General features: G+C 46.2%; 2 protein-coding genes across 2 annotated transcripts; both read right to left on the reverse strand.

The window, feature by feature from the left end:
* Positions 1–699: 699 nt before the first annotated feature.
* LOC140548881 (SID1 transmembrane family member 2-like) lies at positions 700–11,017 on the reverse strand. The gene is made up of 6 exons (XM_072672062.1): positions 10,213–11,017; positions 9,882–10,003; positions 5,908–6,072; positions 3,587–3,632; positions 1,360–1,461; positions 700–858 (listed from the first exon to the last, which is right to left on the reverse strand). The coding sequence occupies exons 1-6, from the start codon at positions 10,447–10,449 to the stop codon at positions 727–729; spliced, it is 804 nt and encodes a 267-aa protein (XP_072528163.1). The 5' UTR covers positions 10,450–11,017; the 3' UTR covers positions 700–726.
* Positions 11,018–14,817: 3,800 nt separating this feature from the next.
* LOC140548880 (platelet-activating factor acetylhydrolase IB subunit alpha2-like) lies at positions 14,818–22,960 on the reverse strand. Its single transcript, XM_072672061.1, has 6 exons — positions 22,692–22,960; positions 22,405–22,486; positions 20,698–20,787; positions 18,539–18,655; positions 18,187–18,309; positions 14,818–18,088 (listed from the first exon to the last, which is right to left on the reverse strand). The coding sequence occupies exons 2-6, from the start codon at positions 22,483–22,485 to the stop codon at positions 17,810–17,812; spliced, it is 690 nt and encodes a 229-aa protein (XP_072528162.1). The 5' UTR covers position 22,486; positions 22,692–22,960; the 3' UTR covers positions 14,818–17,809.
* Positions 22,961–25,000: the final 2,040 nt, after the last annotated feature.

Here is a 25,000-nt window from a genome sequence, read left to right on the forward strand (position 1 = left end):
TCGTTATTAATATATATTCACCCTAATGAGAGACTGTAGCTCCGCCTCCTCAGTGTATATCACAATACCTACATTTAGAGCGTTAAGAATATATATTCACCCTAATAAGAGACTGTAGCTCCGCCTCCTCAGTGTATATCACAATACCTACATTTAGAGCGTTAATAATATATATTCACTCTAATGAGAGACTGTAGCTCCGCCTCCTCAGTGTATATCACAATACCTACATTTAGAGCGTTAAGAATATATATTCACCCTAATAAGAGACTGTAGCTCCGCCTCCTCAGTGTATATCACAATACCTACATTTAGAGCGTTAATAATATATTCACTCTAATGAGAGACTGTAGCTCCGCCTCCTCAGTGTATATCACAATACCTACTTTAGAGCGTTAAGAATATATATTCACCCTAATAAGAGACTGTAGCTCCTCCTCCTCAGTGTATATCACAATACCTACATTTAGAGCGTTAATAATATATATTCACTCTAATGAGAGACTGTAGCTCCGCCTCCTCAGTGTATATCACAATACCTACATTTAGAGCGTTATTAATATATATTCACTCTAATGAGAGACTGTAGCTCCGCCTCCTCAGTGTATATCACAATACCTACATTTAGAGCGTTATTAATATTCACCCTAATGAGAGACTGTAGCTCCGCCTCCTCAGTGTATATCACAATACCTACATTTAGAGAGTTATTAATATATATTCACCCTAATGAGAGACTGTAGCTCCGCCTCCTGGGGGCTTGTCTGGGCTTACCTGCACTGTAATGGCTCCCTTCTTCGTCATGGTCTGATACATCCCGATGAAGGCCACGTTGTTGTCTAGGTCGAACACAGGGCACTGGAGACGAAGAGGAAAAAGGGAAGTGTGAAAATCGGACAATGCATATATAAAAAGCTTTACAGCTATAAACACCCGTTTACATAGAAACATCGTGGTTTATAGACTGACAGGATTCCTAGTTTGTACTTTTCCCCATAAATTTTAGTATCTCTAAAAAGCCACACATGGTTGGTTATGGTTTTGTAGCTTATGACCAAATTAAAAGTCAAAACGTAAGTTATAAAATAATACAATTAAACAATGCATCATAATTCCTTAATGACCCATAATATTTATATTTGATCATTTACTTTTTAACATCGTCAATCCTCTGTTTACCAACTGTGGTATTTTGAGGAATCTATTATGTCCTCCATTCACGCAATACAGCTGCAAACCATGGTCCAACCACCACCATGCTTCACAGTTGGCAATACGATGTTTATTATATAGTCATTATTATGAGGGTAATGACAGAAAAACAGTGTGTGTGTGTGTGTGTGTGTGTGTGTTTCAGACCTGAATATCCTGAATAGACATGACGGAGCAGGGGAAATTCTTCTGCGAGTTCACCTTCACCACGACTGTGTCCACGCCATCAGGAAAGACGTACTTGAAAAACTGCAAAAAAATTAATAAATAAATTAAAAATTATTATTATTTTTTTTTTTAAATCATCAAACTGAGCTTTTGGAGACCTAAAAACGTTAAAGCTGTGACTGTATTATCAAAAAAACAAAAAACAAAAAAAAACACCTGAAGAAAAGTATATATAAAAACCATTAATTTAACATTAATATCTAACAATTAGCTTTTCATTACAACTCCTTTGTAAATAATTCTCATTAACTAATATGACAGTGGATTCAATTCTACCATCGCTTGTACGCTACCAGACAGCCTAACCTATATACAAAATGTACTCACAATGTCAGTGTTTCATTATTAACTCAATAAATGACTGAAAAAGTGTTTTGTTTTGAAGAAATTGGTATAAAATCCATATTATCAAATAATCAAAATATTATTACTATATCCAGCATATTGACTAGCTAAGATATTTCCCTTTGCCATGGGTATGAAAACTGATGGTTATCGGAATACTTAATACTGGATTGGGGGGGGGGAAACAATCCCACCAATTTCCTACTATTTTCAGAGTTAAAAAAAACAATAAATTAACTAATCAGGTAGAAAATTATAATAATTGTCAGATTAATCTATAATTAAAGTATTTATTGCCTAGAAAAAAAGCTCTTATTTATTTACATAATTATATATTACTCTTTTTTTCCCCAAAATGGGAGACATTATATATAAAATTCCAAAATAAATTGTATTCATAATAATAATAATAATAATAATAATAATTACTCGCCGACTATCATTTTTGTAGTTGATGAAATAACAGAGTCCTAAAACGCTCGCCCGCTTATCCAGCCCGACCTGCTGGAAGACTGACCGCTGAGGTCCCCTCCACCTGCGTCAGACCAGCTGCCACCTACCAGTCCGACCACCAGGCTCCCCCACCACCACTGCTACCTGCCTAATGACCATGTTCTCTGCCACTATTAATATCACCACTATTACCCATCATTCCTTTCAGTTATTCTACACCATGATTATTATATTAGGATTATGAATTTGAACACACCTGAGCACAATACCTACAGTTTAGATGGTTTGGTCATTTTTATCAATAATTAATAAACAGTTCTGATCAGAGGAGGACGGTGGAGGACCATGTTTCTTCCTCCAGCTCTGAGGGAGCTTCTCCCTGCCACTGTGGTCTTTGGCTGCTCACTGGGGGCAAAGGTGACGGTTCTGTGCTAATTCTCCAGAAGCTCTCGCTCGCACTTACCCTCACTCACGTGAGCAAGCTGCGCGGACTTTAACCTGCCAGCTCACAGGCTGAACGGCGTCACCCTCGCGCCTCGGCCGCTAATGACGGCTGAGCGTGTTTGCCAAGCTGCTGAGATCCTGGACCGACACCCCTTAAGGGCGTGCTCACGTCTGTCGGATCAAAGCACGAACTGAGGCGCTGCTGCATCTGAGGTTGTGTCAGTGAGACGTATCGGATGTAGAAAATACGCTAATAAATAAAAATAAATAAATAAATAAATAAATTCAGCCATCAGGGACTTTAGGTCTTCCCTCGAGCTCACTAACGCTCCTGTGGCCGATTGCAATCCAACCCTCACGGCAAGCCTCTGAAATCTAGCAGAAAGCCCTCCCCAAACAGCTAGAGGCCGTCACAGCAATAGAGTGGGGCGGCCAAACTCCTTGGTCAACACTCCTAGATCTAGAAAACGGCACTCGACGAGCAGCTGTCCACATACTTTTGACAAAATATCCTGTATATATTTATATTTATTTCTTTTTTATTTATTTCTTTTTTTTAAATAGCTTGGTGAAACTTGGGCAGAGGCCGTGGTGGTTCAATCCCCACCACCTACATAAATAAAGATCTCACCCCCACGATAAACCAGGCCAGCCTAAAAACACACGGCCCATCCTTTGAGCTCTGCTGGCTCCATAATGGCAGAGGGTGCTTGGGCCCCGAGCATTGCCACTGGTAACGTGACCCGAAGGCAGGGGCCCGGTTCTCCTAGCGGTGATGTGGAAGTTACCGTGCTCTTCATCCATTTCAGTCCAAAGCTGAATACGTGAGCCTGAATGTGTGTGTGTGTGTGTGTGTGTGTGTGTGTGTGTGTGTGTGTGTGTGTGTGTGTGTGTGTACACAAACCTGGGGCTGGGACGGAGTGGCATTGAAGGTGAATTTGGTGTCCGTCCTGAAAGACAACAGAAAAAGGTGATTCGTGATTCGAGGCAGGCAATTCGGCGGGATTCGAACCAACGACCCTCTGATCGCAGTGACACTCACACACTAGGTTTTGGACTAATTCATATCGGAGTGCAGTTTTTAATATGGGTATATATCGTATCCGAGCACGTGGTCTCGAGGCGTCCGTAGCGAGGGGCTGAACCTTGAAGCCTGCAGCGCCGCAGGCGGCGCGAACACGGCGTAATCAGCAGGAGCGCGCTGATACGCTCGTTATCACGGCCAGACTTTGACTTTGACCGCGCCGTGGACGCTCTGCTGATCGGTCAGTGCGGCGAGCGGACGAAGACGTGCTGAGATGATGAGGAACCGAGGGCAGGCTGGAAACAGGAGGTCCACGTGTGGATCAGAGCTGGGGTGATGATGAGGATGATGATGATGGTGATGATGGTGACGGTGGTGATGAAGATACTAGACTAGGTCACACTACACACACGCTGGACTCTAATATAATCCTAATCTTTAACAGACAGGTTTAGGATTAGATTTCCCAGTTCTGGGTTTGAGTTAAGGTTAGGTTTAGGATTACTTCTAGGTTGAGGTTGAGGTTAAGGATTAGAGTCAGGCTTTAGACTGAAGTTAAGGTTAGATTTAGGATTAGAGTCAGGCTTTAGACTGAAGTTAAGGTTAGGTTTAGGATTAGAGTCAGGCTTTAGACTGAAGTTAAGGTTAGATTTAGGATTAGAGTCAGGCTTTAGACTGAAGTTAAGTTTAGGTTTAGGATTACTTCTAGGTTGAGGTTGAGGTTAAGGATTAGAGTCAGGCTTTAGACTGAAGTTAAGGTTAGATTTAGGATTAGAGTCAGGCTTTAGACTGAAGTTAAGGTTAGATTTAGGATTAGAGTCAGGCTTTAGACTGAAGTTAAGTTTAGGTTTAGGATTAGAGTCAGGCTTTAGACTGAAGTTAAGGTTAGGTTTAGGGTTACTTCTAGGTTGAGGTTTAGGTTTAGGATTAGAGTCAAGCTTTAGACTGAAGTTAAGGTTAGATTTAGGATTAGAGTCAGGCTTTAGACTGAAGTTAAGGTTAGGTTTAGGATTAGAGTCAGGCTTTAGACTGAAGTTAAGGTTAGGTTTAGGATTAGAGTCAGGCTTTAGACTGAAGTTAAGGTTAGGTTTAGGGTTACTTCAAGGTTGAGGTTTAGGTTTAGGATTAGAGTCAGGCTTTAGATTGTAGTTAAGGCTAGGGTTAAGATAAGATTTAGGGTTTAGATTGTAATTAAGGTTAGGTTTAGGGTCAGATTTAGGTTTTAGGTTGAAGTTAATATTAGGTTTAGAACTACCTCTAGGTTGAGGTTTAGGATTAGGATAAGATTAAGGCTTAGATTGTAGTTAAGGTTAAGTTTAGGGTTGAGTTTAGGTTCTAAGTTGAAGTTAAGGCTAGGTTTAGGATTAGATTTAGCCTCTGGGCTGAATTTAAGGCTAGGTTAAGGATTAGATTTAGGCTCTGGGTTGGATTTAAGGCTAGGTTTAGGGTCAGATTTAGGCTCTGGGCTGAATTTAAGGCTAGGTTAAGGATTAGATTTAGGCTCTGGGTTGGATTTAAGGCTAGGTTTAGGATTAGATTTAGGCTCTGGGCTGAATTTAAGGTTTGGTTTAGGGTCAGATTTAGGCTCTGGGTTGGATTTAAGGCTAGGTTTAGGATTAGATATAGGCTCTGGGCTGAATTTAAGGTTAGGTTTAGGGTCAGATTTAGGCTCTGGGTTGGATTTAAGGCTAGGTTTAGGATTAGATTTAGGCTATAGGATGAAGCTAATTTAGGTTCAGGATAAGATTTAGGGTTTAGGTTGAAGTTAAGGTTAGGTTTAGGATCAACTTTAAGCTCTGGGTTTAATTTAAGGATAGGTTTAGGATTAGATTTAGGCTCTGGGTGGGATTTAAGATTAGGTTTACGGTCAGATTTAGGTTTTAGGCTGAATTTAAGGTTAGGTTTAGGACTACTTAGGGTAAGGTGTAGAATCAGATGTAGGTTTCAGGAGGAAATTAAGATTATGTTTAGAATTAGATTTAGGTTCTAGGCTCAAGCCAAGTTTAGATTTAGAATTTGTGTTGATGTGAAGGCTAGGATAAGGTTTAGGATTAGATTCAGGTTTTGGGTTTTGGGATGAAGTTAAGGTTAAGATTAGGATTAGTGTTAGAGTTTAGAATTTGGGTGGTTAAGGCTAAGGTTCGGATTAGTTTCAGGATTTTTTGGCAGGCGTGTTGATGAAGGATGAGGATGAAACTCACTGCAGTGTGAAGCTCTCCACTCGGCTGACCCGCAGATGGTAGTGGACGCTGGAGGTGGACAGAGTGGACACATCCACGTAGAAGAACTGAGTTTCAGCTACGGCGAGCGTCGGGGGCTGGCACAGGGTGCGACCCACCTGGGTGTACTGATACTTCCTCTGGTACCTACACAGAGAGAGAGAGAGAGAGAGAGAGAGAGAGAGGGGGAGAGAGAGAGAGAGAGAGAGAGAGAGAGAGAGAGAGGGAGGGAGATTAATATCCATGACTGCAGCTAATAACCAAACTACACCCAAATTCCACCTTAAAAAGTGAAGACTCAGGAGGTTGTGGGTTCGATTCCCTGGTGAAGCCCCAGCTGCTAGCCATGTCTAGGACTCCCAGCATGGATAGCTATCAGCGTAGGCGATGCTAGCCAGCGTGGGCATCTATTAGCTGGCGTAACCTTCACTCGGGTGGTCCTAGCTTATGGGAGACGGGTGGTCCTAGCTTATGGGTGGAGAACTGGAATCTGAGAGCAACCGTGTTTGCTGTGATACCTGGTCCAGCTGCACTCCAAACATTGAGGGTATTTCGGCTTGAGAAGCAAGTTTCGAAAAGCTTGCAGAACTTAACCTCGCTGAACTTTAGGACAGAACCGAAAATGTTCCCCGTGCTAAAAATGAGAAGTGTTTGACAGCTTCCTGTGCAACAGCTGCGAATTTCCCATGTTTGATCAACCATACACACACACACACACACACACACACACACACACACACACACACACAGGGTGAGAAAACGCTTGATCTGAGGTCACTCATAGGTCCTGCCCATGAAAGTACACAGTGTACTGTTTCCCAAAGAGTGCTTGGGCCCCGATAATTGCCACTTGCAATGAAATCTGAAGGTCCACAGAATTCGACATGCTCCACATCAATTTCAGCCCAAAACTAAACATCAGCTGGTGGTCTTGGTCGCTCATGATGGGAGGGGGGCGACGCTGCAGCCAGACACACTTGTTGTATCTCCAGTTTGGCACTGTGGAATTTGAAGGGTGTCATAAGTTCAGCACTAAATAAACCACGAAACTGAAAGCTTTAAAGACTGTGTTTATGATTTAACATGTGTGTGTGTGTGTGTGTGTGTGTGTGTGTGTGTGTGTGTGGTGCAGGGGGTGGAGGGGTATCACTTGACTGCACCCGTTGCACAACTCTGGAGACTACAGGTCTGTGAAAGCCGCGTGATGAACGTCATGACCTTCCACCACACCCCTGCATTTCACCACACGCCTACACCCCTACACCCAGGAGGACCCGGCATGTATGGAGCTACAGGGGGCGAGTCAAAACAACAGCAGCACAGAAACAGTGGTCTTATCTGGAACCGGTCTTCCACGCAAGACCACTTCACTATGCTGATAAAACATCGCTCAGCTCTTATCATGTGGCTTTTTATTATCGTCGGACGTTATTGCATGTTGTCCCGCGGCTGCCATTCTAACGCAATGCCCATCACCACATGGCTAATGATATTAGGGGCACGTGAGAACATCACGTGACGACGTTAGGGCACGTGAGAACGTCACGTGATGTTCTCACGTGCCCCTAATATCATCACGTGATGTTCTCACACGTCCCTAACGTCGTCACATGATGTTCTTACGTGCCATTATGTCATCACGTGGCTACTGTCATCCCACGTGCCCCCAATGTCGTCACGTCATGTCCTCACGTGCCCCAATGTCATCATGTGATGTTCTCACGTGCCCAATGTCATCACGTGACGTTCTCACGTGCCCCTAACATCACCACATGGCTACTGTCGTCACGTGACGTTCTCACGTGCCCTTAACATAATCACGTGACATTCTCACGTGGCCCTAATGTCGTCACGTGACGTTCTCACGTGCCCCAATGCCGCCACGTGAGGTTCTCACATGCCCCAATGCCGCCACGTGAGGTTCTCACATGCCCCAATGCCGCCACGTGAGGTTCTCACATGCCCCTAACATCACCACATGGCTACTGTCGTCACGTGATGTTCTCACGTGCCCCTAATATCATCACGTGATGTTCTCACACGTCCCTAATGTCGTCATGTGATGTTCTCACGTGCCCCTAATATCATCACGTGATGTTCTCACGTGTCCCCAATGTTGTAAGGTAAAGGTGGTCACGTGATCACGTTAGAGGCACGTGAGAACGTCACATGATGACACCACCTTTACCTTACTTTTTACGTTTCTGCTTCAGGTTAACTCTTTTAGTGATCGAATTTCGAAGGGTGTCATAAGTTCAGCACTAAATAAACCACGAAACTGAAAGCTTTAAAGACTGTGTTTATGATTTAACGTGTGTGTGTGTGTGTGTGTGTGTGTGTGTGTGTAATGCAGGGGGTGGAGGGGTATCACTTGACTGCACCCATTGCGCAACTCTGGAGACTACAGGTCTGTGAAAGCCGCGTGATGAACGTCATGACCTTCCACCACACCCCTGCATTTCACCACACGCCTACACCCCTACACCCAGGAGGACCCGGCATGTATGGAGCTACAGGGGGCGAGTCAAAACAACAGCAGCACAGAAACAGTGGTCTTATCTGGAACCGGTCTTCCACGCAAGACCACTTCACTATGCTGATAAAACATCGCTCAGCTCTTATCATGTGGCTTTTTATTATCGTCGGACGTTATTGCATGTTGTCCCGCGGCTGCCATTCTAACGCAATGCCCTCACGCAGCGTTCTCACGTGGCCACCGTCATCAGGCAGTGTTCTGTACACCTAAGGTCATAACACAGTGCCGTAACGTCATCATGTGACGTTCTCACGTACCCCTAACATCACCACATGGCTACTGTCGTCACGTGACGTTCTCACGCGCCCTTAACATAATCACGTGACATTCTCACGTGCCCCTAACGTCGTCATGTGATGTTCTCACACGTCCCTAACGTCATCATGTGATGTTCTCACACGTCCCTAACGTCGTCATGTGATGTTCTCACACGTCCCTAACGTCGTCATGTGATGTTCTCACACGTCCCTAACGTCATCACGTGACATTCTCACGTGCCTCTAACGTGATCACGTGACCACCTTTACCTTACTTTTTACTTTTTTTTGTGCCATTATGTCATCACATGGCTACTGTCATCCCACGTGCCCCCAATGTCATCACGTGACGTTCTCACGTGCCCAATGTCGTCACGTGACGTTCTCACGTGCCCCTAACATCATCACATGGCTACTGTCGTCACGTGATGTTCTCACGTGCCCCTAACGTCGTCACGTGATGTTCTCATGTGCCATAATGTCATCACATGGCTACTGTCATCCCACGTGCCCCCAATGTCGTCACGTGACATTCTCACGTGCCCAATGTCATCACGTGACGTTCTCACGTGCCCCTAACATCATCACATGGCTACTGTCGTCACGTGATGTTCTCACGTGCCCCTAACGTCGTCACGTGATGTTCTCACGTGCCCCTAACGTCGTCACGTGATGTTCTCATGTGCCATAATGTCATCACATGGCTACTGTCATCCCACGTGCCCCCATTGTCATCACGTGACGTTCTCACGTGCCCAATGTCGTCACGTGACGTTCTCACGTGCCCCTAACATCATCACATGGCTACTGTCGTCACGTGATGTTCTCACGTGCCCCTAACGTCGTCACGTGACATTCTCACGTGCCCCAATGTCGTCACGTGATGTTCTCACGTGCCCCTAACGTCATCACGTGATGTTCTCACGTGCCATTATGTCATCACATGGCTACTGTCATCCCACGTGCCCCCAATGTCGTCACGTGACATTCTCACGTGCCTCTAGCGTGATCACGTGACCACCTTTACCTTACTTTTTACGTTTCTGCTTCAGGTTAACTCTTTTGGTGATCGGATCAGACCCGATCCTTGTTTTTTCTACCGGGACCAAGCCGAAGGTGAGCGGTCAGCCGAGTCCAGGCAGGCGTGTAGTGGGCGTACTCACAGGCCTCGAAGGATGAGCGGAACCTGGAAGGAGAGGACGGCCTGCTTCTGCCGGACGACGAACAGGATGGGGCTCTTCGTGCTCTCGGACAGGAGCTCCACCGACACTCGTACGCCCTCGGTCTGAGACACACACAGAGAGAGAGAGAGAGAGGCAAGCGTTACCCTGCTTTCAGTTCCACCTTAAACGGAGCACCACCCAGTCTGATGACCCTCCACCTTCACCTCCAGCACCACTAAGCAGGCACATTTAAGGTGGACTGGACAATTAGCCTGCTAGCTGCTATCTAGAACAACAGGTCAACCTCTAGATGTCTCAGAAGTGTCCCTACCTTGTTCCTGGACACCGTGTGGTTGAAGGAGTAGATGGTCTGGTTGTGGCTGGTCACCGTGTCCAGGTAGGTCACTCCGAACTGGGCCTCTTTCTGGACCACCTCACTGGACTCCGAGCTGACCCGGTGCACAGGCAGCAGCAGCAGAACCGCCAGAACCCAGAAGAGCACAGGGTGGAAACCGGGCGGGACGAGGCTAGGAGAGGGCCTGGGTTTGGACTTCCAGCACTTCGCCATCCTGCCTCCTTCCTTCAGGGCGGAATTAGAGGCAGGCGAGGTCCGAGGGGCCGGTTCTCCGGGACGGAGACGGGCTAATCATGAGGCAGAGAGGGCGGCTTTACACATTAATTTGCTGCCTAGGAGGATAAAAGCCAAGAAGACTCGGTTATGGAGCCTCCGGGTCCATGTTTTCCTTAAAAATCGCCAAAAAAAACCCCCAAAGAGGTCGGTGTCGCTCCCAGACCCGCCTCAGCTAGCCCGCGGTAGGCTGCGGGTCCCCGCGGTGAAAGGAGCTATAGCTAGCGGCTGCGGGCATAAACAAGCTCCGCGCTCCGGAGGTATTAGCTAGCTGGCTAACCCACAGCCCCTAACGAGACCAACCACAGCCGGGCAGGGTGGTCTCCGGAGTCCTGCGAATAGCTCCGCGGGTCCTCTGCCCTGCTGTCCTGGAGGCGGCGGCTAACAGCTGTTAGAGGCTGAGCTCCAGTCTGTCCTGCTCCGCTACTGCTGCTGCTCCGACCCGCGAGTCCCAGCAAATCCTCTCAGTTCAGCTGCCGGAGCGGCTAGTCTGCTTCTGCTGGCGGTGACAACAGCGCCCCACACAGGACAGACACCCAACACACTGCCAACAACCCAGCACTGTAAACAACCCAGCACTGTAAACAACCTCACACTGTAAACAACCTCACACTGTAAACAACCCAGCACTGTAAACAACCTCACACTGTAAACAACCTCACACTGTAAACAACCCAGCACTGTAAACAACCTCACACTGTAAACAACCTCACACTGTTAACAACCTCACACTGTAAACAACCTCACACTGTAAACAACCTCACACTGTAAACAACCCAGCACTGTAAACAACCTCACACTGTAAACAACCTCACACTGCTAACAACCTCACACTGTAAACAACCTCACACTGTAAACAACCCAGCACTGTAAACAACCTCACACTGCCAACAACCTCACACTGTAAACAACCCAGCACTGTAAACAACCTCACACTGTAAACAACCTCACACTGTAAACAACCCAGCACTGTTAACAACCTCACACTGTAAACAACCCCACACTGCCAACAACCTCACACTGCCAACAACCTCACACTGTAAACAACCTCACACTGTAAACAACCCAGCACTGTAAACAACCTCACACTGTAAACAACCTCACACTGTAAACAACCCAGCACTGTAAACTACCTCACACTGTAAACAACCTCACACTGCTAACAACCTCACACTGTAAACAACCTCACACTGTAAACAACCCAGCACTGTAAACAACCCAGCACTGTAAACAACCTCACACTGTAAACAACCTCACACTGTAAACAACCCAGCACTGTAAACAACCTCACACAGTAAACAACCTCACACTGTAAACAACCCAGCACTGTAAACAACCTCACACAGTAAACAACCTCACACTGTAAACAACCCAGCACTGTAAACAATCTCACACAGTAAACAACCTCACACAGTAAACAACCCAGCACTGTAAACAACCCAGCACTGTAAACAACCTCACACTGTAAACAACCTCACACTGTAAACAACCCAGCACTGTAAACAACCTCACACAGTAAACAACCTCACACTGTAAACAACCCAGCACTGTAAACAACCTCACACAGTAAACAACCTCACACTGTAAACAACCCAGCACTGTAAACAATCTCACACAGTAAACAACCTCACACAGTAAACAACCCAGCACTGTAAACAACCCAGCACTGTAAACAACCTCACACTGCCAACAACCTCACACTGTAAACAACCCAGCACTGTAAACAACCTCACACTGTAAACAACCCAGCACTGTAAACAACCCAGCACTGTAAACAGCCCAGCACTGTAAACAACCTCACACTGTAAACAACCCAGCACTGTAAACAACCCAGCACTGTAAACAGCCCAGCACTGTAAACAACCCAGCACTGTTAACCTCACACTGTAAACAACCCAGCACTGTAAACAACCTCACACAGGACAGACACCCAACACACTGTAAACAACCTCACACTGTAAACAACCCAGCACTGTAAACAACCTCACACTGTAAACAACCTCACACTGTAAACAACCCAGCACTGTAAACAACCTCACACTGTAAACAACCCAGCACTGTAAACAACCTCACACTGCCAACAACCCAGCACTGTAAACAACCTCACACTGTAAACAACCTCACACTGTAAACAACCCAGCACTGTAAACAACCTCACACTGCCAACAACCTCACACTGTAAACAACCTCACACTGCCAACAACCTCACACTGTAAACAACCTCACACTGCCAACAACCCAGCACTGCCAACAACCCAGCACTGTAAACAACCTCACACTGCCAACAACCCAGCACTGTAAACAACCTCACACTGTAAACAACCCAGCACTGTAAACAACCCAGCACTGTAAACAGCCCAGCACTGTAAACAACCTCACACTGTAAACAACCCAGCACTGTAAACAGCCCAGCACTGTAAACAGCCCAGCACTGTTAACCTCACACTGTAAACAACCCAGCACTGTAAACAACCTCACACTGCCAACAACCCAGCACTGTAAACAACCTCACACTGTAAACAACCTCACACTGTAAACAACCCAGCACTGTAAACAACCTCACACTGTAAACAACCCAGCACTGTAAACAACCCCAGCACTGTAAACAACCCAGCACTGTAAACAGCCCAGCACTGTAAACAACCTCACACTGTAAACAACCTCACACTGTAAACAACCCAGCACTGTAAACAACCTCACACTGTAAACAACCTCACACTGTAAACAACCCAGCACTGCTAACCTCACACTGTAAACAACCCAGCACTGTAAACAACCCAGCACTGCTAACCTCACACTGTAAACAACCCAGCACTGTAAACAACCCAGCACTGCTAACCTCACACTGTAAACAACCCAGCACTGTAAACAACCCAGCACTGTAAACAACCCAGCACTGCTAACCTCACACTGTAAACAACCCAGCACTGCTAACCTCACACTGTAAACAACCCAGCACTGTAAACAACCCAGCACTGTAAACAACCCAGCACTGCTAACCTCACACTGTAAACAACCCAGCACTGTAAACAACCCAGCACTGCTATCCTCACACTGTAAACAACCCAGCACTGTTAACCTCACACTGTAAACAACCCAGCACTGTAAACAACCCAGCACTGTTAACCTCACACTGTAAACAACCCAGCACTGCTAACCTCACACTGTAAACAACCCATCACTGCTAACCTCACACTGTAAACAACCCAGCACTGTAAACAACCCAGCACTGCTAACCTCACACTGTAAACAACCCAGCACTGCTAACCTCACACTGTAAACAACCCAGCACTGTTAACCTCACACTGTAAACAACCCAGCACTGTTAACCTCACACTGTAAACAACCCAGCACTGTAAACAACCTCACACTGTAAACAACCTCACACTGCTAACAACCTCACACTGTAAACAACCTCACACTGTAAACAACCCCACACTGTAAACAACCCAGCACTGTAAACAACCCAGCACTGTAAACAACCTCACACTGTAAACAACCCAGCACTGTAAACAACCTCACACTGTAAACAACCCAGCACTGTTAACCTCACACTGTAAACAACCCAGCACTGTAAACAACCCAGCACTGCTAACCTCACACTGTAAACAACCCAGCACTGCTAACCTCACACTGTAAACAAATGGCTAAAAGCTAGCACTAGCCAACCAGGGCATCTCTTATAGGCAACACTGCACACTCTCACTCTGAGAGGATCACACCTCTATCCAGTAAGAGCCTAGCAGCTACAACGTTCTTATTACAGCGCTAAAACAAAGCTAGGCTAAGCTAGGCTTGGCTTGGCAGCGACTGCGGGCCTTCACAGTGACAAAAACCAGCTGTTCAGCGCAGAGCTTATCGCTTTCACCAGCCTCTCACCAGCCTTTCACCAGCCTTTCACCAGCCTTTCACAAGCTTTCACAACTCTCACAAGCCCTCAGGACCAGAAAAGCAGATTTCCTCTTACGCTGTAATAACAGGGTGGTAAACAGGGTGGTAAACATGCATCTGAGCATTTTTCACCCCCAACTGCCATCACGCACTTAATACTGCCCATTATCTCTATTATCTATCTTTATCTATTTTCTACTATTCAGGACGGCCAATCGGATCAGAGCTCATTTACATATCAGCCTTTCAAGGCGCAGTAACAAAATCACCAGCTATTGGAATATTGAGGAAACAGGTCAAGTAGAAAAGGCCTGAGTTTAAAAAAATAATACAACCAAACGAAGAAGTTTATTAATGAGAAATAAAATATTATTAAATTATTATTTAAAAAAAAAATCAGACTTCAAAAACAACAGCTGAGTTTCATCATCGTCTTTTATTTAAAAAGCTTCCAGGGAGATTGTAGCTGAACATCCTGGTCGACAGCTGACCACGCTCTATAAGCAAACATTTAGCCAGTGGCCACACACACACACACACACACACACACACACACACACACACACACACACACACACACGATATTACAGGCACATTAAGCCAAACAGATCACAATAAAACCTGTACAATAGTCAGGACAAGTGCAGCTAGCAGATCTTTATATATATACACACACACACACACACACACACACACACACACACACACACACACACACACACACACTTGCTCCCAGGTAAAAGTGCAAGCTCGAAGCAGGGACCTCCGACACGTCCCAGAAAGTGTAACATCAGCGTATTTCCTGGGTGCAGTAACGCATAATAACCAGCACTGAAGCTGCAGCTTGTTGAGATAGGACGAGGACGAAGGACGAGGACGAGGACACAGCACTTCATTACATACTGGATGACTGATTAAGGCTACTGTGACTTAAAGGAGAACGCCAACACTTTCCAACATAATCCCCAGCTGAGGCATCTGTAGTGTACAGCTGATTACCATGGAAAAGACATGTTATGCACTTATAATGGAAGTCAATGGGAAGTTGATTTAAAGGTCACCCCCCCCCCCCAAAAATGTTTTGCTGTCCACATGAAGCATCTGTAGTGTAGCGTCAATTACCACTAAAAATAATTTTAATATGTCTTCCTGAACTCGAAAAATAAACCAAAACCCGTCGACTCAAAATCTGCTTATAATGGAGGTCAATGGGCAGATGATTTAAAGGACACCCCCAAAAATTTTCAACAATATATCCATCTGCTGCCTCTGTAGTGTACCGCCGTTTACCATGAACAATAATTTTAAAAGGCTTTTTTAATACTTAAATTTTTTTTTAAACGTGTGGAAACAAACATATTTAAAATGGAAGTCAATGGGCAGTTGATTTAAAGGTCACCCCCCCCCAAAAAATGTTTTGCTGTCCACATGAAGCATCTGTAGTGTAGGGTCAATTACCACTGAAAATAATTTTAATATGTCTTCCTGAACTCGAAAAATAAACCAAAACCCATCGACTCAAAATCTGCTTATAATGGAGGTCAATGGGCAGATGATTTAAAGGACACCCCCAAAAATTTTCAACGATATATCCATCTGCTGCCTCTGTAGTGTACGGCCGTTTACCATCAACAATCATTTTAAAATGCTTTTTTTATACTTAAAAAATGTTAAAAACATGTGGAAACAAAACATATTTATAATGGAAGTCAATGGGCAGTTGATTTAAAGTACAAGTCAGACATTGTTCAATTCCCCTCCCATCTCGTGCATCTCTAGCACACGTGTGTTTTTCTGTACTTAAAAAAACAAACAAACAAACAAACAAAAAAACATACAGTGTGTGTGTGTGTGTGTGTGTGTGTGTGTGTGTGTGTGTGTGTGTGTGTGTAGGCTTAATCAGTGCAGTACAGGAGCCCACTGAATAACACTGCAGCTGGCGGATTCACCTGTAGCTACGCTAAGCTAGGCTAAAGCTGCTAACAAGCAACTGAAGCCCATTCTCCACCAATTAGCATCCTTTATATAGCCACGTGGAGCAGTTAAAGGGCCCACATCCTGCATCTTCCTTGTATTTGACTTATTTCTCAATTTATTTCCCGTTTTAATTGCATTTACTTGCCAAAAACATACGTTACATAGAATCAGAGAGCAGCCCAGTCCAAATCACTCCCTATAACCTCTCTAAATATCAGTGGAAACCATCGTCGAGCTGTATGGGCGGATACGCTGCATGTTAATGTGCTGGGTTTTATGATGTCACAAATACGGCGTATACTTTTATACTATACGTATATTTTTGTATGGGCCCTTTAACGATCTCCAATAGACTTGCTGACGGGGGTCCGGCTACTCTGTAGGAGGCACAGCTACCTTTGAAAGTGGACAGTGGACTGACTGGCAGGCTAATAGTCCTGGTGTGACGTTAGCCTGTCGCTCCAAAGCTAAAGAGGGAGGTGGGAGGGGGAAAAAAGAAAAACTGGCGTCAGCTTATGTGCTGCTGACACTGCCGCAGTTCCTCCCTTCCACCACTAGAGGCACTCTCCCCTAACAGAAGATGCATATGGAGGTGGTGTTGTGTGGAGGGACGGTGTGTGCAGGAGCTCCCTACTGGCTGTGCGCCACTCTACGCTATAAGGCTTTGAGCACGGGAAAGAGCGCTGTGCACTCTGTAGGGCACTAAATAGGGAACAATTTGGGACGCAGCCGTTAGCATCTTTGGTTAAAGGGGTACTTCAGGATTTTCCTACTTCACCTCTACTTGCAGCGGCTGGGGAGCATGGTCGATTTCCATGGAGAGAGATTTCTGAGTATTTCTCTGAGTTGGGGGAATAGCAGGAAATCGGGAAACCGGACCTCAGAGTCATGCCTAATAGAAGTCAATGGGCAGTTGCAGAATTCGGACGGTGGGTAGAGGTGTATGGAAGACATGGGTTTAAATGGAAGGTGTTTGCTTGTAAGCTAAGGTAGAAATCGGTCATGTGTTTTCTCTAAGCAACGCCTGATCGCCATGGATACCAGAAACCTTAGATACAGTTAACTTTTTTTTTTTACGATACCAAAAAAATAAAAAATAAAAAATAAATAAATAAAAAGTCTGTCTGCCCCCCCCTGCTCATCCTGCATCACTTTTGCTACAACTTCCCTTCTACCGTCACATTTTTCCAACCTCTTCCCCGCGGATTCCAGCATCTGCCCATTGGCTTCTATTACGCGGACGTTTCAGGTCAACGAGTTTTCCGTCGTTTTCCGGGAAACCGAAAATCATCTCAAAACTACGGACTGTGGAAACCGATGGTGCGCTACAGACGCTGAAGATGGAGTCGGGTTGAAAAATCAATGGAGTACTCCTTTAATATGTCCTTTCATACTCTACATCTATGTCTCTCTCCCCCCACCCTCTCTCTCTCTAGGCTAAGGTGGTCTGTTTCTCCTCAGGGGTCTCCTCCAGTATCTGCAGCAGCAGCTCGTGCAGCGGCCGGGCCACCTTTCGGTATCCGGCGGCGGTGAGGTGCAGGTAGTCGAACATGTCCCGGGACGAGACGGCTCCGTCCGAGTGGGTGAAGTCCGAGCTGAGGTCCAGAAACTGGACCGGACTCAGTCTGGAGGCCGACGCCCGCAGGAGGCGGTTCACCTCCGCGTTCTTCTCCCGCAAAGGGTTCTGCCGCTCACCGCGGGGCAAGAGACCCTGAGAGAGAGCGAGAGAGAGAGAGGGATGTGAAAGTGTACAAGATGCTTCAAAACACACACACACACACACACACACACACACACACGGTTCCTCACCAGCAGGATGATCTTGGTGTGTGGAATCTGGTTCATGAGCAGCTGGACGATCTCCATCACTCCTCCGGCCACCTGCTCCGCCGTGTGCTGGTGATTGTTGGTGCCGACCCAAACCACCACCACCTGGGGGCGACACGCAGCGCTGCTCAGGCCTCAAACCATAACCGACCCATCTCTGACTGTGAGGGACAGGGATCAGGCCTAGTCCTGGACTAAACAGCATTCCCAATGGAAGGTTTCCACTAGAACTGAATCGGACCCAAGGCCCAGAAAGTGCTGCTACACCCCCTCCAGCACAGCTGTGGACACCCAGTGACCGCCCCCTCCATCACTGACCACTCCCTCCCCTCACCTTGGGTCTGATGTTCTGCAGCTCTCCGTTCTGCAGCCTCCACAGCACGTTACAGGTGGTGTCTCCAGCAATGCCGAAGTTCAGAGCATGCAGAGGTGAAAACAGCTCTTTCCACACCTGTATCTCACACACACACACACACACACACACACACACACACACACACACACACTTTTTGGAAACTGATCAATTGAAGGATTGCTAATGACCAACCAAGTGTACGGCTGCTAATAACTACTTTAGAGCTGCTAATAACCAACTAAGGACTGCAATGGACCAAGTAAAGGCTGCTAATGACCAACCAAGTGTACGGCTGCTAATGACCAGGTTAGAGCTGCTAATAACCAACTAAGGACTGCAATGGACCAAGTAAAGGCTGCTAATGACCAACCAAGGGCTGCTAATAACCAGGTTAGGGCTGCTAATGACCAGGTTAGGGCTGCTAATAACCAGGTTAGGGCTGCTAATAACCAGGTTAGGGCTGCTAATAACCAACTAAGGACTGCAATGGACCAAGTAAAGGCTGCTAATGACCAACCAAGGGCTGCTAATAACCAGGTTAGGGCTGCTAATGACCAGGTTAGGGCTGCTAATAACCAGGTTAGGGCTGCTAATAACCAACTAAGGACTGCAATGGACCAAGTAAAGGCTGCTAATGACCAACCAAGGGCTGCTAATAACCAGGTTAGGGCTGCTAATGACCAGGTTAGGGCTGCTAATAACCAGGTTAGGGCTGCTAATAACCAGGTTAGGGCTGCTAATAACCAGGTTAGGGCTGCTAATGACCAGGTTAGGGCTGCTAATAACCAGGTTAGGGCTGCTAATAACCAACTAAGGACTGCAATGGACCAAGTAAAGGCTGCTAATGACCAGGTTAGGGCTGCTAATGACCAGGTTAGGGCTGCTAATGACCAGGTTAGGGCTGCTAATGACCAGGTTAGGGCTGCTAATAACCAGGTTAGGGCTGCTAATAACCAGGTTAGGGCTGCTAATAACCAACTAAGGACTGCAATGGACCAAGTAAAGGCTGCTAATGACCAACCAAGGGCTGCTAATGACCAGGTTAGGGCTGCTAATGACCAGGTTAGGGCTGCTAATGACCAGGTTAGGGCTGCTTATTACCAATATAATGCTGCTAATAGTTACTTCAGAACTAAAAACTGCTATTGACCAAGTAAATGCTGCTAATAACCGACTAAAAGACAACTAATAACCAGGTAAGGGGCTGCTAATAACAACTAAAGGCTGCTAATAACCAAATTAGGGCTGTTAATAACCAACCAAGTGTACGGCTGCTAATAACCAGGTTTGGGCTGCTAATAACCCATTTAAAACTGCTAATAATCAACTAAAGACAACTAATAACCAACCAAGTGCAGCTAATAACTACATTAGGGATGCTACTTACCAACCAAGTGTACGGCTGCTAATTACCAGGTTTGGGCTGCTAATAACCCATTTAAAACTGCTAATAATCAACTAAAGACAACTAATAACCAACCAAGTGCAGCTAATAACTACATTAGGGATGCTACTTACCAACCAAGTGTACGGCTGCTAATAACCAGGTTTGGGCTGCTAATAACCCATTTAAAACTGCTAATAATCAACTAAAGACAACTAATAACCAACCAAGTGCAGCTAATAACTACATTAGGGATGCTACTTACCAACCAAGTGTACGGCTGCTAATAACCAGGTTTGGGCTGCTAATAACCCATTTAAAACTGCTAATAATCAACTAAAGACAACTAATAACCAACCAAGTGCAGCTAATAACTACATTAGGGATGCTACTTACCAACCAAGTGTACGGCTGCTAATTACCAGGTTAGGACTGATTACTACCCAGATAATGCTGCTAATAACATACTAAGGGCTGCTAATTACCAATAAATCCTTTCTATATTTCCACCGAAGCCCCCTGATGAGCCAGGTCAGCAACATTACACAGAAAACTCAGATTTACCCAACCCAACCCACGGGCCTTTACTCCTACAGGATTCAGAGCAGTGGTCCCCGATCCCGGCCCCGTCCTGCTCTGACACACACGTTAAGGGAGGGGTCAGTAACACCGCAGACTGAACTGGACACTGGCCCTCCAGCACCGGGCCTAGTAGATCAGATAGCGAGGATCTGCAGAATCACTGTGATCGTACCTCCTGCTGCTGCATCAGCTGCACCATCGAGTCTCCAACAAACAGCACGTCCGGCTCAGCATCCTTACACTCCTGCACAAAACGGTTGTGCTGGACACACACACACACACACACACACACACACACACACACACAGGGAATATGCATTGAGCATCAAATCACAGCACTGCAAGAGGTACACTATTCGGACAAAAGTATTGGGACACATCTCTAAATCACTGAATTCAGGTGTTTCATTCAAGCCCCTAGCCCTGTAATAGGAGACACCACTGCACCAACAACAGGTATGGTATAGATGGTAGAAGTATGTATAGGTATAGATAGGGTATAGGTATGGATGGTATAAGTATGTATAGGTATAGCTGTGTGTAGGTATGGTATAGATGGTAGAAGTATGTATAGGTATAGCTGGGTATAAGTATGGATGGTACAAGTATGTATAGGTATAGATGTGTGTAGGTATGGTATAGATGGTACAAGTATGTATAGGTATAGCTGGGTATAGGTATGGATGGTACAAGTATGTATAGGTATAGCTGGGTATAGGTATGGATGGTACAAGTATGTATAGGTATAGCTGTGTGTAGGTATGGTATAGATGGTACAAGTATGTATAGGTATAGCTGGGTATAGGTATGGATGGTACAAGTATGTATAGGTATAGCTGTGTGTAGGTATGGTATAGATGGTACAAGTATGTATAGGTATGGCTGTGTGTAGGTATGGTATAGATGGTACAAGTATGTATAGGTATAGCTGTGTGTAGGTATGGTATAGATGGTACAAGTATGTATAGGTACAGATGGGTATAGGTATGGTATAGATGGTACAAGTATGTATAGGTACAGATGGGTATAGGTATGGATGGTACAAGTATGTATAGGTACAGATGGGTATAGGTATGGATGGTACAAGTATGTATAGGTATAGATAGGGTATAGATGGTATAAGTATGTATGGGTATAGCTGGGTATAAGTATGGTATAGAAGGTACAGATGGGTATGGATATAGTTATAGAACGTATAGGCACAGTATGGATGATATAAGTATGGATGGTATGATACATATGGGTATGATACGTATGGGTATAGATATGGTATGGCTGTGTACAGGTATGGGTGGGTATAGGTATGGTATAGATAAGGTATATGTATGGTATAGATGGTACAAGTATGTATAGGTATAGATAGGGTATAGGTATGGTATAGATGGTACACATGGGTATGGGTATAGTTATGGTATGTATAGCTACAGTATGGATGGGTATGGTACATATGGGTATAGATGTGGTATGGCTGTGTACAGGTATGGTATGGGTATGGATGGTTTATAGATATGATAAAAATGGGCATGAGCATGGATAGGTGATTGACATGGGTCGACACGTGTATTGGGCTTGGATGGGTATGGGTGCAGATAGGTAAGGGTATGTAAGGACGTGGGTATACATTTATGGGTATGGATGGGTATGGGTACAGACCGGCGTGCTTATATACGTACCTGGGTGTGGATTAAAATGGGTAGAGGGTTTGGATGGGTTTGGACTGGGATGGGTATTGAAAGGTAAGGGTATATACATATATATGGGAGTATTTACGTAGCTGCATGTGGGCGTGGCTAAGCTCGTTTTAAGGCTCAGTAGCTTCTCACACTGTGCCATGAGCAAACTGCACAATAGCAGGGGATGGGGGGGTCCACCAGCTCACCTGGGACATCCAGCGCGCGTCCCCTTGCACATCTTCCACTGGCTCGGGCATTGCAGCTGGGTTCGTGTCCTCGTGGCTCATCCTGGACACCAATAACAACCTCAACAATCGACCATAAAGGGGCAGAGGAGGTCATGACCCTTGAGTTATGACGAAATACGTGCGTGCGTGCGTGCATGCAGAAGCTAAATGCATACCAAAAGTGCATGCATACCGTACCCACAACCACGTGCACACCTTTTTTTCTTTGCACAAAACAACACACGCATTAAGCGCACGCTCCTCACCTGAGCGTTCGTGCAGCTCGGAGGTCTCGTGCTCGGCGCGACACGGAGGCGTTTGCTAGCTTCTCCTCCACCGACCCCACCTGCAGCTTTCCTGTTGCCCCGAGCTTTTCGGTTGCTGCTCGGTTTCCTTTGGCATGCACGTGCAGCCCGACCCTAAAGCACGGGGGAAGGGGTGGTCAGCTTGTTTGGACGAGGTCCAGATCGATTCCACGCGCCGAAAATCCGCCACCGACAGTTTAGCATCGGCTGGGTGCACGTCCACTTCCGCGTGTGCTGACGTAGCACGCCCCGCCCTCTCGGATTTGCGTCAGCGTGCGTCTGTGTGTGTGTGTGTGTGTGTGTGTGTGTTTTTAGCGCCGTGCGGGGACCCAGTGTGCTCGGCGTCAACGAGGCTCCAGAAACAACCATTTGCGTCATCGTTTCTGTGACGTCACGAGGCCCATTCATTAATATCCGGCTGCCTACTCGCGCTACTTCAGTTTAGCCCCGCCCCTTCACTCTGAAGTCGTTAGGGGGCTCTGTCCGAAACGGAGGGCAGCTCCCTCGATGCCTTGCTGCCTATGCTGCCCCAGAAGTCAGTGCCTAAGGAAGGCGGCATGGTGACGATGAGGTGCCCTTCCTGGCACCTTCCTGCCTACTCAGGCAGCCTACGCATTCGGTACTGCGCCCTGTTCACTATATAGTGCACTACTTCTGGAACCTCGCCATTTAGTTGTGCTGTCTGACAACAACAAAAATTACCCATAATTCATTGCGTTCTTCGGTTCGAAGGTTGGCGAGCGACCGTCTCTGAGGAAGACTGGCGTTCGGGTGGCTTATGCTACCCACACTGCTGTCACGCATAACAGCGTGTCCGAACTCGCTCACTACCTAGTCGAATTGTGGTCCCTATGATAAATAGTGCACTAGATAGGGATCTGGAGTTTTGTGTGTAGGGGGTAGTGAAGAGGGCGCGGTTTCGAACGCAGCTGTTTTTTGGAAGGCGGCAGAACGCAAGGCAGGCCATACAGAGCAGAGTTAGCATCAAAGCTACGGCGTCGCACACACTAGCATTAGCGTCATGGTTAGCGGTAGCACAGCGGTGTTACTAGGGTTACTAGAGTTACCGTTAATGGTTATGTGCCACGAAGGCCTAAGGGAAGCTAATGCTAATTCTCATAACTCTACCTCTGTGACATTAGCCACTAGCGGGCTACAGGGATCACTAGGTTATCCCTATGGATATAGAACCATCACCTGCTACCACTGTATAGAACTGACCACTGCTACCACCATACAGAACCATCACCTGCTACCACCACATAGAACCGACAACCGCTACCACCATACAGAACCATCACCTGCTACCACTGTATAGAACTGACCACTGCTACCACCATACAGAACCATCACCTGCTACCACTGTATAGAACCATCAACCACTACCACCATACAGAACCATCAACCACTACCACCACATAGAACCATCACCTGCTACCACCATACAGAACCATCAACTGCTACAACCAAATAGAACCATCAACCACTACCACCATACAGAACCATCACCTGCTACCACCAAATAGAACCATCAACCGCTACCACCATACAGAACCATCAACCGCTACCACCATACAGAACCATCAACTGCTACAACCAAATAGAACCATCAACCACTACCACCATACAGAACCATCACCTGCTACCACCACATAGAACCATCAACCACTACCACCATACAGAACCATCACCTGCTACCACCAAATAGAACCATCAACCGCTACCACCATACAGAACCATCAACCGCTACCACCATACAGAACCATCAACCACTACCACCATACAGAACCATCAACCGCTACCACTGTATAGAACCATCAACCACTACCACTGTATAGAACCGACAACTGCTACCACCACATAGAACCATCACCTGCTACCACCAAATAGAACCATCAACCACTACCACCATACAGAACCATCAACTGCTACCACCATACAGAACCATCAACCGCTACCACCATACAGAACCATCAACCGCTACCACCATACAGAACCATCAACCACTACCACCATACAGAACCATCACCTGCTACCACTGTATAGAACCGACAACCGCTACCACCATACAGAACCATCACCTGCTACCACCATACAGAACCATCACCTGCTACCACCATACAGAACCATCAACCGCTACCACCATACAGAACCATCAACTGCTACCACCATACAGAACCATCAACCGCTACCACCATACAGAACCATCAACCGCTACCACCATACAGAACCATCAACCACTACCACCATACAGAACCATCAACCACTAC

Source organism: Salminus brasiliensis, unplaced genomic scaffold (genome assembly GCF_030463535.1).
Source record: "Salminus brasiliensis unplaced genomic scaffold, fSalBra1.hap2 scaffold_155, whole genome shotgun sequence".
Classification (NCBI taxonomy): domain Eukaryota; kingdom Metazoa; phylum Chordata; class Actinopteri; order Characiformes; family Bryconidae; genus Salminus; species Salminus brasiliensis.

Excerpts from the sequence above, each read along its gene's own strand:
- LOC140548881 (XM_072672062.1), bottom strand. The coding sequence starts at position 10,449 with ATGGCGAAGTGCTGGAAGTCCAAACCCAGGCCCTCTCCTAGCCTCGTC. Across the intron at positions 6,073-9,881 it reads CCGCTCATCCTTCGAGGCCT|GTACCAGAGGAAGTATCAGT; the intron begins GTGAGTACGCCC and ends CTCTCTGTGTAG. Across the intron at positions 1,462-3,586 it reads CCACTCCGTCCCAGCCCCAG|TTTTTCAAGTACGTCTTTCC; the intron begins GTTTGTGTACAC and ends ATTTTTTTGCAG.
- LOC140548880 (XM_072672061.1), bottom strand. The coding sequence starts at position 22,485 with ATGAGCCACGAGGACACGAACCCAGCTGCAATGCCCGAGCCAGTGGAA. Across the intron at positions 18,656-20,697 it reads AGCTGATGCAGCAGCAGGAG|GTGTGGAAAGAGCTGTTTTC; the intron begins GTACGATCACAG and ends TGTGAGATACAG. Across the intron at positions 18,310-18,538 it reads TGCAGAACATCAGACCCAAG|GTGGTGGTGGTTTGGGTCGG; the intron begins GTGAGGGGAGGG and ends TGTCGCCCCCAG.